The sequence below is a fragment of the Herpailurus yagouaroundi genome, unplaced genomic scaffold (assembly GCF_014898765.1).
Source record: "Herpailurus yagouaroundi ecotype Mexico unplaced genomic scaffold, PumYag 192, whole genome shotgun sequence".
NCBI lineage: Eukaryota > Metazoa > Chordata > Mammalia > Carnivora > Felidae > Herpailurus > Herpailurus yagouaroundi.
The window spans coordinates 10268041-10282104 of NW_024412423.1; the positions used below are offsets into that span (position 1 = coordinate 10268041).

Consider the following 14064-nt stretch of genomic DNA (forward strand, 5'->3'; position numbering starts at 1 on the left):
ACTGCTCTTAAAAGATACAGGTTCAGAAGTCAGATTCTTAATGACTTTCAAGACCGCGGCGGCAGCAAAGCATTAAACCAAGCCCAGGGCTTGACTCAGTTCAGGACGCTACCCGTTTGCACAGGCCTTTGAAGCTAGCCTTTTCTGTTCTCAATTTTGCTGAATCACACCCTTTTATTGTTTCCCCCTTTACACTTCTTCTACTTCCTTACTGGTTTCTCCTGGCGGCATTTCCTTGATAAATCACTTGCAAATGAGACATTTGCTGGAAGTTTGCTTAGGAAGCCAACCTAAAAAAGGTTTTATTGGAAATGTTTCTAAGAGGCAAATCTAAGATGAGTTTCAGGAACTGATCACTGGCTGGACAAGTAACAACACGCACCCCACACCTACGTCCCGCAATACTGGTGGTGAGTGGAGGGTGATAGTTCCTGGGGTGTTCCAGCATTGCAGTTACTAAGATTTCCACTTACAGAACTGGGACAGACACAGATGGAAGGAGATGCCCTTGTGTGTGCAGTGTCTCTCTTGGGTCAGGGCTGTGGTGGAAATGTGCAATTGACTGGGTTTGACTGAGCACCGCTGATGCGTAAAAAAGAGAAAATGACAGGGGCGCATCGGTGGCTCATTCAGTTAAATGTTGGACCCTTGATTATGGCTCAGGTCATGATCTCACAGTTCCTGGGTTCGAGCCCTGTGTTAGGCTCTATGGGGACAGTGTGGAGCCTGCTTGAGATTGTCTCTCTGCCCCTCCCCCACTCATGTGAGTGCCCTCACTTGCTCTCTTTGTCTCTCTCTCTCTCTCTCTCTCTCTCTCTCTCTCAAGATAAATAAGGCTTAAAAAAGAGAGAGAGAGAGAAAAAGAGAGAATGGCAGACTTGGCTGAGTTAATTACCAGAGTAATGAAGTGAATATCAGAAATGCTCCATGGCAGCGTATAAAGAGGTCCTCCTCTCCAGAGCAGGAGTCAGCAAACTCTTTGGGCCAAGTTTGATCCACTACTATCTTTGTAAATAAAGTTTAACTAGAACACGACCACACTTATTCATTACATGTACTCTATGACTGCTTATAGTACACCATAATAGCAGAGTTGAATAGATACCAAAGAGACCTTATGCCCCACCAAGCCTAAAATATTGCTCTGGCTCAGTACAGAAAAAGTTTGCAAGTCCCTGACCTGGAGTCTGAGAGCAGCCTGAGCTGCTTGTCACATGGACTTCCTCCTTGTCTGTCTCTGTCTAATTTTTTGTCTCCTTGGAAGAACCCCAATCACTGAAATAGGATACACCTTAATCCAGTATGATCTCACTTTAACTTGGTGACATCTGCAAAGACCCTATTTCTGAATAAGGCCTATTCACAGATCCTGGGTGGACAAGAATTTTACTGGGATACTATTCACCTAGTATACCACGATACCAACAATTAGGTCCAAATCTCAGCATGGCGCAACTAGGGAAATGCTGGCTCTGCTAAGGGATGGAAGGATTATACTTAGAAGCCCAGGAGCTAAGATGTTCATACAGTTCTAGGAGTATAATGGTCTGAGGTATCCCAGACACCTCCTGAAGATAAAGTAGGAGTTACTGTACCTTGTGCCTCTGACCACAGAGGAAAAAAATTAACAAATGAAATGAATTAAAACAGAGTTTGCTAGACCTCTTCTAGTTTTAGAGGCAGCTTGCACTGCAGTTCTGACTCATTTATCGAGTGACCTGGGAGATTTCCCAGTTTTGAATAGATCTGAGAGTGAGGCAAGAATGTGTTCTGCAGCTGAGTGCAACCACTCCCTTTAGAATTTTCAGAGATTTCCTTGTGATAATACACCGAATCACAATACATTTTCCTTTTCCTAAGACAAAATCCTCTACTGTTCTCTGTTCAAAACCCTCAGATATTCCATTAACAGCAAGAACATAATCCAGAATCCAGAATCCATATTCCAGTGATCAGTGGACTTGTCTCCACCCTAGATTTGTCACATTTTGGACTTCTAACAGCAAGCAATTTTGAAAGGGCCGGTATCAGTAATAAAGATGAAGAATTGCTTGTGTGATTAACCATGTTTGAACATTAAAGAAAGAATGAAAAGAAAGAGAAAGAGACAAAGAAGAGAAAAGGAGAAAATATGTCTTCACTACAAGTATGTACAAGTATAAAGGAGTAGACTTACTTTTCATTTTTCCTTTTCCTCATTATTTATGACTCTGCTCCCATCTATTAACGTAAAACGATAGAGTGATGTTTAAATATTTTCCAAGACAGGTAAATTCTATTTTTTTTACATTTATTTAATTTTGATAGACATAGAGAGACAGAACACAACTGGGGGAGGGGCAGAGAGAAGGAGCCACAGAATCCAAAGCGGGCTCCAGGCTCTGAGCTGTCAGCACAGAGCCCGACGCGGGGCTCGAACTCACAAACCGCGAGATCATGATCTGAGCCAAAGTCAGACGCTTAACAGACTGAACCACCAGGCGCTCCCCAAGGTAGGTAAATTCTAAAAAAATATTTAGTATTTAAAATCAAATGCTTTGAAGAAAATACCAAAACACGATTCAGTGAATTACAATCCACTTTCATATAGTTCCTAAATCTCCAAGTGGCAAAGCATTTTCACATATAATACAAATACTTTACCCAATACATCTATAAAGAAGAAAATAGAAGATATTGTTATTCCTTTAAAGGCTGAAATCAGCAAAGTACAGAGCTTTTCTAATAACTTAAAGTGAAGCTATCTCTCAATATACTTGACAAACACATGCTAGGCAAGCTGATATGCCATAGGAAATAAAAATCCCTATCCCCATTCTTCTGGGGGATAGAAGCATTGTGCCAAGACTAAAAATTTAAAACTGAGTAGGATGGGTAGCCAGAAGGCAGGAGGGGGGGGTGGGCAAAATGGGTGAAGGAAAGTGGGAGGCATAGGCTACCAATTATGGAATGAGTAAGTCATGGGAATGAAAAGTACATCACAGGGAATACAGTAATTGTATTGTAATATTGTAATGGTGTTGTATGGTAACAGAAGGTAGCTACACTTGTGATCATAGCACAATTTATAGACTTATGGAATGCTGTGCACCTGAAACTAACATAACATTATGTGTCAACTACAATAAAAAAAAATGAGGAGGATGAGAAGCTGTGCCCTTAAGGACACACACACACACACACACACACACACACACATCAACATACATACAAGCATGCACATGTGCATGCCCATATACAACCATATGATATGATATACTCTCAGCATAAACAGTCTTCAACAACAACAACAAAGTAGTGATTAATTCCAAACGAAGTTATCTGAGACCTTACAGAGAAAGTAACATATTTGATGGGACCTAAAAAGATGAAATGGATTTAATGAGGAAGTAAAAGAGGAGAAGACAGCAAGGTGGGGAAGTAGAGGCAACACCAGAGAATCTGGAAAGTTTAGACAGGTGTTCAAGGAGGAGAAGAAGTCATTAAAATGGAGGAAGAAATGACTCGTGAGGAATGGTGGGCCATGATCTAGGTGTGTACTTTTGGTAGAAGACCATTAATTTTACTATGAATACTAGAAATAAAAATGTCCCTCAGATAAGAATCCTTGCATTTTCAAAGTCTAGCAAAATACATGACAAACTTTGTAAGGGAACAAGAAACATTTTTGACAAGTTAACACAGGACGTTTAAGTGTGTATTGTGTTTTATGGCCTTGTTTTGCATTACATTTCATGTACTGCATTTATTTTATATCTATGCTTTTTATTACTTTGGGGAGAAGCATTTATATGAAGAGCATCATTTCTACTAAAACACTGGTAGCAGCAGTTGGCATTTAACACCACTCTAAAGGATCATTTTCAGAACCTCTCTTTAGGGAACTACATTTTAGGAGAAACAAAACTTTGAAGAAAATACAAGCAAAGATGGATATAGGAAAGCAAAAGTTAGTGGGAAATTTCTTGGTGAATATCAGTCAGATTCTGCCAGCAGAGTTTAAGTGCAGCTAGATCTTAGGTGTCCACCTTTACTTATCGTACACTTTAAGAAGTTCATCTGAGACCAAGGATCTTCCTACCAAACTACACATTTGATGTGTCCAGATTTTAAAAGAATTTCTACCTCACTATTCCTACATGATAACAATATAATGCGGATAAGCATACTTTACAAACTGTGTAAGTTTTTCCATATGTAATAATAATTACTGCTTACTGAATAATTGAAAATGAATGATTTTGAATAATTAAATAGACACTATGCAACAAGAACTGTTAAAAAATATTTTGAGTTCTTATTCTGTGATAAGCACTGTGATAAGTACCCTGCATAATTATTTTATTGATTCCTTTCAGTAACCCAAAGGAAATAAGTAGGATCTTGGATTTATAACTGAGGAAATTGACCTAGAAAGGTAAAGTGATTTGCCCAAGGAAATATAGGAAAGTAATACAGAGATGGTAACATACAGATAACAGAAAGAAGACCTGAATATAAGCAGCACTAATATCAAAGATCCAGATATTAACCATAAGACATCAAACAATCCTAAGAAATGGCTGAACATGTAAAATGGGCAAAAGCTTTGAATATACACTTCACCAAAGATATATATATGGTTAGCAAAGAAGTATGACCAAATATACTCAGCATCATCAATTAAAATGGGAATTCAGATTAAAGATACAATGTCATACCAGTATACATCTACTAGAATGGCTAAATTTTAAGTTTAAAGTGAAATAAATGACAATACCAAGGGTTGCAAGGATATGAAGGAACTTGAACTCTCACATAGTGCTGATGGCCATTTAAAAGGGCAAAACCACTTGGAAAAACAATTGGAAGTTCCTTAAAACGTTAAACCTACACTTACCATATGATCTACCCATTACGAGCAAAATATTCACCCAAGAGAAATAAGCTCATAAAACTACACAAAGACTTGTACGGGAATATTCACAATAGCTTTACTTGAACAGCCAAAAGCTGTAAACAAGCAGAATATTCATGAGATGGTGACAGAATAAACAGATTGTGGTATCTCTACACAATGGAATACGATTCAACCGTAAAAACTATTAATACACATGACAATATGGATGGATCTCAAAACCACTGTGCTGAGTGATAGAAACCAGGCAGAAAGGTATATACACAGGTTCTATTTATATGAAATTCTGTAAAGTGCAAACTAACCTACATAGTGAGGAAAAGCAGACCAGTGGATGGCTGGGATGAGGTGGGGCAGAGAGGCAGGAGGGAGTGATTACATAACGAGTTGGGGTACTTGTCAGGCTCAGTGGCAGAACATGCGACTCTTGATCTAGTGGTCATTCAAGCCCCACGTTGGGGGTGGAGTTTACTTAAATAAACAAATAAAAACAAAAATAAAAAATAAAAAAAATACATATAAACAAACCTGAGAGAACTTTGGGAGTTGATGAGTATGTTCATTACCTTGACTCTGATGATGGTTTCAAAGACATACCTATGTCAAACCCTATCAACTTGTGCACTTGAAGTATCTGCAGTTTATTTTAGGTCAATCCTATCTCTTTAAAACTGTTAAAAATGTACATGTTGGTTGTTTTGTTTCTATGATATTTTTAATGTTCCTCTTTTTTTTAATGTTTATTTAGTGTTTAGAGAGAGGGAGAGAGAGAGAATGAGTAGGGGAGGAACAGAGAGAGAGGCAGACACAGAATCTGAAGCAGGCTCCAGGCTCTGAGCTGTCAGCACAGAGCCTGATGCAGGGCTGGAACTCACAAATCATGAGATCATGATCTGAGCCAAAGTCCATTGCTTAGTGGACTGAGCCACCCAGGCACTCCTAATGTTCTTCTTTTAATCTGTGAGAATTACTATCAACATTTTAACGATGGTTTTTTTCTGGGAGAGAAAGATTAGGAATTTTCGGAATTTTCTTCTCTGAGTTAATACTCATTTTCTCAATACACTACAATTACAGATATTCTTTTAAAACCAAATACCAGTTTAAATGTAATTTTTTTTAATAGTTATAAACAGAGAGGGAGGCAAAACATTAGAGATTTTTAAATACAGAGAACAAACTGAGGGTTGATTGGGGGGGTTGAGGAGAGGCGAAAATGGGTGGTGGGCATTGAGGAGGGCACTTGTTGGGATGGACACTGGCTGTTATATATAAGTGATGAATCATGGGAATCTACTCCTGAAGCCAAAAGCACACTGTATGCACTGTATGTTAGCTAACTTGACAATACATTATACTTAAAGAAATAAATAAATTGAATTTTTAATTGTCCTTTTTATTTTTAATTTAGTTATTTTTTATTTTAGTTGAGACACAATGTTACATCAGTTTCAGATGTACAACATAGTGATTCAACTTCTCTACAGCTTTGCTATGCTCACCACAAGTGTATGTATCTGCATTAACAAAAGACAGGAAAATAACATCAAGTTTAGAGCTAGTTTATTTATTCCTCCTACTTTTCTACAGTATCCTATTTTTCTTTGCAGTAAAGATAAATTTTACATTTAAAAATAAAATCTTTTTATTCTTTTATAAGTTTTTATTGTTTTTTATTTATTACTTTTAATGTTTATTTATTTTTGAGAGAGAGAGCTGAGCAGGGGAGGAGCAGAGACAGACGGAGACGCAGAATCTGAAGCAGGCTCCAGGCTCCTAGCTGTCAGCACAGAGCCTGATCTGTCTGGGGCTGGAACCCACAAACCGTGAGCTCCTGACCTGAGCCTAAGTTCCACGCTTAACCCACTGAGCTACCCAGACGCCCCCAAAATAAAATGTCATTTTAAAAGAAGGCACTGTCTTCTTACAGACCCTTGGAAATGTGCCTATATACTACTCTGGCAATTATTTCCATACCTACATTTGTTAAGATAACCAGAAAGTCAATTTATAAAGACCCAATTTGGCTGTGGACCCCCGCGCCCAGATAAACGTCTGGTGACTTTTGTTTTCCTCTATGTCGCTGCCCTGCCTCCCCCAGGCCTTGGTATTCCCACAGAAAGAGGTCACAAAGGGAGGGCAAGTATACTGGGCTTGTGCTTTCTTTTGCTAGTCCTAGTGCCTGCTTTTCTTTCTTTCTTTTTTTTTTTTTTTTTTTAACAGCACTTTTAACTTAGATGAAATAAGTTACAAACGCCCAAGGGCAGAAATGGGGCAATGTTTCGTTAAATGGAGTTGTCAGGATTATCCGTCTGCGCCCAACCGCGACAGGCGCGCGCGCCCCCGCCGCCCTCCGCCTGGAACTCGGTGCCTCTCGAAGCGAAGGCGTGCGTGTGTGTGTGTGTGTGTGACGCAGTCGCCATCGCCTAGGGCTGCGTTCTGATGCAGAAGCCCGTGAAGCCTCTGAAGCCACTGGTGCCCGACCGCGCGGTGAGCCGCCTGGGCCTCAGTTTCCAGACTTCTAAAGAAGGGGAACCATGCCGCCCTGTTTCTTGCTCCTCTCTAAGCAGATCAGCAGTTCGCTGGTGTCCCTGCGCAGCGCGCGCCGAGGCTTCGCGCTCCGGCCGCCCTGGGTCTCCTGGCGCCCCTCGGGTCCCCAGCCCGCCGCCCCCCGCCGCCCGCTGGCCGCAGCCACCTCCTCCCGGGACCCTGCCGGGCCCACCTCCGCCCCCACCTCCGCCCCCTCCCGGCTGCGGCAGAACTTCCACCCGGACTCCGAGGCCGCCATCAACCGCCAGATCAACCTGGAGCTCTATGCGTCCTATGTGTACTTGTCTATGGCCTATTACTTCTCCCGAGATGACGTGGCCCTGAACAACTTCGCCAGATATTTCCTTCGTCAGTCTCGGGAGGAGACCCAGCACGCTGAGAAGCTGATGAGGCTGCAGAACCAGCGGGGAGGCCGGATCTGCCTGCAGGACATCAAGAAACCTGACCTGGACGACTGGGAGAGCGGGCTGAATGCCATGGAGTGTGCGCTGCTCTTGGAAAAGAATGTGAACCAGTCGTTGCTCGAATTGCACACTCTGGCCTCAGACAAAGGTGACCCCCATTTGTGCGACTTCCTGGAAACTCACTATTTGAATGAACAGGTGAAATCGATCAAAGAACTAGGTGACCACGTGCAAAACTTGGTTAAGATGGGGGCCCCGGCTTCTGGCCTTGCAGAGTACCTCTTTGACAAGCACACCCTTGGAAATGAAACCGATCACAACTAAGCCACAGGCTGCCTTCCTTGCTGCCCATGGTGTGTCAAGACCCAGAGTCAGCTGACTCCTGCTTTCTTGCCCTTAAAATGCACCTCCACCTTTATATCCTGTTAAACTGTCCCAATCAAGTGACTTGTGCAGAAAATGTATTTAGCCTCCAGTTAACAAGGGCTTTTTTTTCTTCCTGTCCAACATCAAGATAATTTTTCTAGCCTGTAAAGTAGCCCAGGATACTATGGTATAAAAAAAGACTGGGAAACAGCTACTGAAAAGTAGATACAAACTTTCTCCAGTTACCAAATATTATTCCAGACCATGAGCCTTCACTAAAATTCTGTGATTTTCTACTGAACAAGTGCCTGTTATTTTCAAGACTTTATGCTAAAGGCTAAAATTGGGAAGATGTGTAAGATAAACATACAAACAACTATAACAAGTTGAAGAATATATATAGTACTATAAAGTACTGTGAAAACCATACATGAAAAATTCTGTGACAACGTTTACCCTTTCCCGGTATTTTCCAAGAAAAAAATAATGTCTGGAGATGATCTGTTTCTAAAGGATTTTGTGATCAAATTCAAGGAAAGCTACACAAAGTGTCGATACTAGCCTTAGGAAGTTATGACACATATGAACATTTTAAGGGCTCTGGGAAGTCTGAGAATTAAAAACATCTTGGATTATTTTTGTTTAGCTCAGTGTTTTCCCAAACCTATCCAATCTCTGCTAATTTGTAGGTGTTTTAATTTTTTTTAATGTTTATTTATTTTTGAGAGAGAGAGCGAGATAGAGTGAGAACAGCAGAGGGGCAGAGGGAGAGGGAGACCCAGAATCCGAAGCTGACTCTAGGCTCTGAGCTGTCAGCACAGAGCCCCACACCAGATTCGAACCCATGAACCACAAATCATGACCTGAGCCAAAGTAGGACGCTTAACCAACTTAGCCACCCAGGTGTACCTGTGTGTGTGTGTGTGTGTGTGTGTGTGTGTGTGTGTGTGTGTGAAATGATGATCTAGGTCTGTCTGATTACAAAGTATACACTTCACCATTGGGCTTTATAGCCTCCCTTTAATGTAACTAACTCCTTTTGACAAAAAGAGTGACTACACTGCAGAAAACACATTTCTGTGGCCTTTAAAATGGAGGGGGGTGCGTGGAGGAAGTCACAAAGAAATCCAGAATGAAGGAGGCATCAGCTGAGCACATGTTTTCTTGGGGGATGGGGGAAGGAGGCATGAGAAAATGAATGCAAGAATATTTGGTCAGCAGGCCCGGGGCTGGACTAAGAACACTGGGTGGTGTTTGGATAGATGGGCTGGAGCCAAATGTGGAGGGGGTAGGAGGGGCTTAAGCTTAATGTACTGAGCAATGGCAGTGCTTGAAGGGCTCTCAGCAAAAGAGTGCTGTGCTAAGAATTGAGCAATCACAAGTTTAGTGGTACAGAATACAAACCCGAGAACAACCTAAATGTCTGTGTTAGTTTGGGTCTTCTGAGAAACGTGCCAAGATGGGATTAAGTATATAAGAAATGTCTTAGGGGAGACCAAAAGGCCCTTGAGAGAAAATGGGAAAGGAGCTGGAGAAGCAGATACAGCCTCCAGACTCCATGCAAGTCTGATCCTGGCAGAAGGAAAAAAGGAATGTGGTGCATCGTTGTAAGCAATGTGCTACAAAGCTTTCTGGGAGACCATAGCTAGAGTCGCTCATCAGAGGAATCCCAGGTCTCCCAGAAATGGGCCTGCCTAAGAACATTTCTGGAACTCTGTTATTGACTGGGAAGTGCAGGCTTGCAACAAGCTAAGAGATGAATCGATTTTTCTGAGCAGAGCAGCAGGGTCCTTGGCAAATTGTGCTCCCTGTAGTCCCAGATCTGAGAGGCACATGCACATGACTGCACAAACTCAACAAAATGGTTTAGATTAAAATGCCATACGTGGAATGCCCTACAGCTATTAAATATGATTTTGCCAAGCACATAATGATGTGAGCAGAAATTCACAATGTGTTCTCTTAAAAACGAGAGTATTATGAAACAGGACTATATTATATAATTGTATATAGACAAGTACAGGGGAAATAATATATATGTATACAAAATGGAAGTAGATACACCAACAAAGGAAGCCAGACAGCCTCTTAGTGAGATTGTGTTTGATATCTTCTTTAGCTACTTGTCTTTTTAAAATAAATTTCTTCTTATGGACACCCATTGCACTACCCTCACAACAAGAAAAGTAAAAATATAAGGTAGAGAGAAAGCAATAGGGCCTGAACATGGCAAAATCAGTGGAAATAGAAACAGATGCTGACAGGAATTTACAGGCAGATTATTTACAATTTTGCAAATGAATGAATGGAGAGAGTTACAAAAATGGGGGAAGAAACGAGGGAATTAAAGGGACAGATCTCAGACCTATGTCACTGGAGAACAGAGGAGCCCAGAATAAAAAGGGATCTTGACAGGAGGAACTACTGGGGTGTGGGGAGTGCACAATGATTTGCTTTTGATTAAGCTGATGGGCCTCCCTTTACCTTCTAGACTTAAAGTTGGTTTATTTTGCTGCATATAATCTTATTACATGTCTTCAGAGAATTTCCTCTTCAGTTCTTCTGGATGAGTGTTTTCCAAACTACAGATTCCACCCCATCAGTGTCATGAAATTATTTCGTGACTCGCTAGCCACCATTTGTCATTAGAACAGATTTGAACAGAAGTGAAAGTAAGTTAAAAAGGGTACTGCCTCCTGAAATTCTTGTTTTGCAGTCTCTGTGTGTGTATGTGTGTGTGTTTGCATATTTACCTCCTCAGTAATGTTATTTCTTATTCTGTGTTGCTGTCAAAACATACAATAGCCATTGTCCCAACTCTTTTACACATTGTCATTGTGGATCTCTCAGTCTCCTCCTGCTCAGCGCTGTCTGTTGATAATCCCCTTATTTCACTAAGAATTTAGAAGGAATCCCAGGAGAACCTCACACTTCCTTGTCATGGAATTGATCACATGCTTGTAATTGTACAAAGCCTTCTGTTCTGCTACAGGGGTTGAAGCATCTATGCCACTTCCTAAAGCCAACCTCCCATGGTGCCCTGAGTCCCAACCCTTGAGCTTACGGAAGGACTCCAGGACATCACACCTCCAATTATTCTCTTGCTGGCATTATCCATTTTGCCCTTTCTACTGATTGGTTCCCAGGAGAAGCAAAGATGGTGTTATTTCTCCTCATCTTTTTTGGACTTACATTCCCTTCAGCAAACGCTAAGCTACCACCCCCTACTTAGTTCTTTTTTCATACTCTTTTACAACAAAACTTCTTTAAAAAGTTATTTTTGTTTCCCATCTCCACTTACCCTGTTCTCTCTTGATCCCCTGCAAGTAAGTCTGTGTACGGTGTTTACCCCCACGCCAACCTTTTTATTTTTCCATCAAGAGCGTCAGTGACTTCCATGATGACAAACCTAGTGCTTCATTTCTCAGCCTTCCTCTCACTCACCCAGCTAGCAGGACTTGTCATTTCACTCCTCAAACACTTACTCACTGTCATTTGTCTCCCTTTCTAATTGCCCCTCAACTTGCTGAACTTAACACATTAAAGTGTCCCAGAACTCTGTCCTCTGGATCTCTTCCTCTCTTTATCTATACTTGTTCTTTAAACATCTCCTCCAGTCCTGTAACTTCTTTTTGAATACCTACCTGTTGAGTTCTAGTCAAAGAAGGCAATGTAGGAAGACCCTGAACTCACCTCCTCCATGGAACTCACCAAATGACAGCTAATTATAGAACAATTCTTCCTGAAGAACTGACCCAAGAGCTAACTGAACAATTTTTGGACAAAGATAGACAGAATGGCAAGAGAACAGCAAGAGAGACAGAGACACAGTAACAAAGCGAATCCCCATTCAGGGACACTGAGAATGGCAGTGGGGAGGCATAGTACCAAGGGGCTGGGGACAGTCCTTGGTTCTTGGGTACAGAAAAAAAAAAGCCTTGGTTTAAAAGAGTAACTAGCATATAAAAGAGACAACACTAGAATTCTACCAAATGGAGGAGTGACTGGTAGCACTCTCCAGGTTGGAGGGACTAGAGAGAGAAGCACATCCTGCTCCACCTTAAAAGCCTAGACTGGAGTGGGGTCTGGACACCATAACTGGTGGGCCAAGTCCATCATCACAGGGACCCTGAGTACAGCAACCTCAGCAAGCCCAGGATTCGCAAATCTACACCAGCCTGGGTCACCCTGGGACTCAGGAAAAAGCCTGCAGTTTAAAAGGGCCAAGGAGCTATGGGACACACTCTCCTCTTCCACTTTAAAAACCCAAGACTGGCTCATAGTGAGCCTGCAACCTCAGACAGCCAAGGTCCACAAGCCCAAATCAGCCCCGATGGTGCTGGGTTACAGAAAAGAAGCCGAGTTTTAGATTTCTTTGCGGGTTTTTTTTTCAGTCTTTAAAAGTTTGTTTTATTTTTATTTTATTTTTAAAATTATTTTTTAAATTACTCTTGGTTTTGTTTTCATTTTTGTTCTTGTTATTTTTTCTTTTTGTTCTTTGTAGATTTTTTCTTTTTTTCTTTTCCTTATCTTTTTTCTCCCTTTTCTTTTTTCTTTTATTATTTTCTTTTTAATATTATTATTTTTCTTTTTATAAAAAGCCACAAATTAAAAGAGTAGCTAGCACACACAGCCACAGCTCCAGACAGCCAGCAAAAGTCACTAAGCACACACAGTCTACATAGGAGACACCATACACAAGATTATTCATTCAAATTTAGAAGAAGTAGCTGTTCTACCTAATCCATAGAATCAAACAGAAAGTCAAACAAAATAGGAAGATAGAGGAATGTGCTCCAAAAGAAAGGGAAAGAAAATGCCTCAGAAAAAGATCTAAATATAGATAAATATGCTTGACAAAGAATTTAAAGTAATGATCATAAAGATACACTGAGTTGGAGAAAAGAATGGAAGAACTCAGAGAGGTTTTCACTAAGCAGATAGAAAATATAAAAAAGAACTAATCAGAGTTTAAGAATACAACAAATGAAATAAAAAAACATACTAGAGGGAATCAATAGTAGATCAGTGGATGCAGAAGAACATAGTGATCTGGAAGACAGGGTAACAAAAGCACACAGGCTGAACAGTAAAAAACGAAAAGAATTTTAAAATGAAAATAGGTTAAAAGATCTCTTAGACAACACTGGGCAGCATTTGCATTTGCATTACATTTGTATTACAGGGGTCCCAGAAGAAGAGAGAAAGAAAGGTACACAAAACTTATTTGAAGAAATAATAACTAAAAACCTCCCTAACCTAGGGAAGGAAATAGACATTCAAGTTCATGCAGCACAGAAAGTTCCAAACAAGATGAGCTGAGGAAGTCCACACCACAAAATGTGATAACTAAAATATCAAAGATTAAAGAGAAAGAGAAAATTTTAAAAGCAGCAAGAGAAGCAAAAGTTTATGTACGAGGGAAATCCCATAAGGCTATCAATTGATTTTTCGGCAGTAACTTTGTAGGCCAGAAGGGAATGGCATGATATATTCAAAGTGCTGAAGGGGGGGGTGGGAAACTACAACCAAAAAAACCACTACCTGGCAAGGGTATCATTCAGAATTGTATAGAAAAAATAGCTTCCCAGACAAACAAAAGTTAAAGGAGTTAATCACAACTAACCTCACAGAAAATGTTAAAGAGACATCTTGAAGTGAAAAAGAAATGGCCATAAGTAGACATAAGAAAGTTATGAATAAAAAGATGTAATATATGACAACATATACATAAAACATGGAGGAGGGAGTAAAAAGGAAAAGAAGAAAAAAGGAAAAAAAAAAATTTTTCCTTTAAACGTTTTTTTTTTTTTTTAATGTTTTTTTTTTTGTTTGTTTGTTTTATCT

At 40.5% G+C, this 14064-nt stretch overlaps 1 protein-coding gene across 1 annotated transcript; it reads left to right on the plus strand.

The window, feature by feature from the left end:
- The first annotated feature begins 7109 nt into the window (after window positions 1-7109).
- Window positions 7110-8854, plus strand: FTMT (ferritin mitochondrial). Its single transcript, XM_040444315.1, has one exon. It carries the CDS (start codon window positions 7435-7437, stop codon window positions 8173-8175), a length of 741 nt encoding a protein of 246 aa, XP_040300249.1. The 5' UTR covers window positions 7110-7434; the 3' UTR covers window positions 8176-8854.
- The last annotated feature ends 5210 nt before the right edge of the window (window positions 8855-14064 follow it).

Coding starts and splice junctions, on each gene's coding strand:
- FTMT (XM_040444315.1), top strand. CDS start 7,435: ATGCCGCCCTGTTTCTTGCTCCTCTCTAAGCAGATCAGCAGTTCGCTG.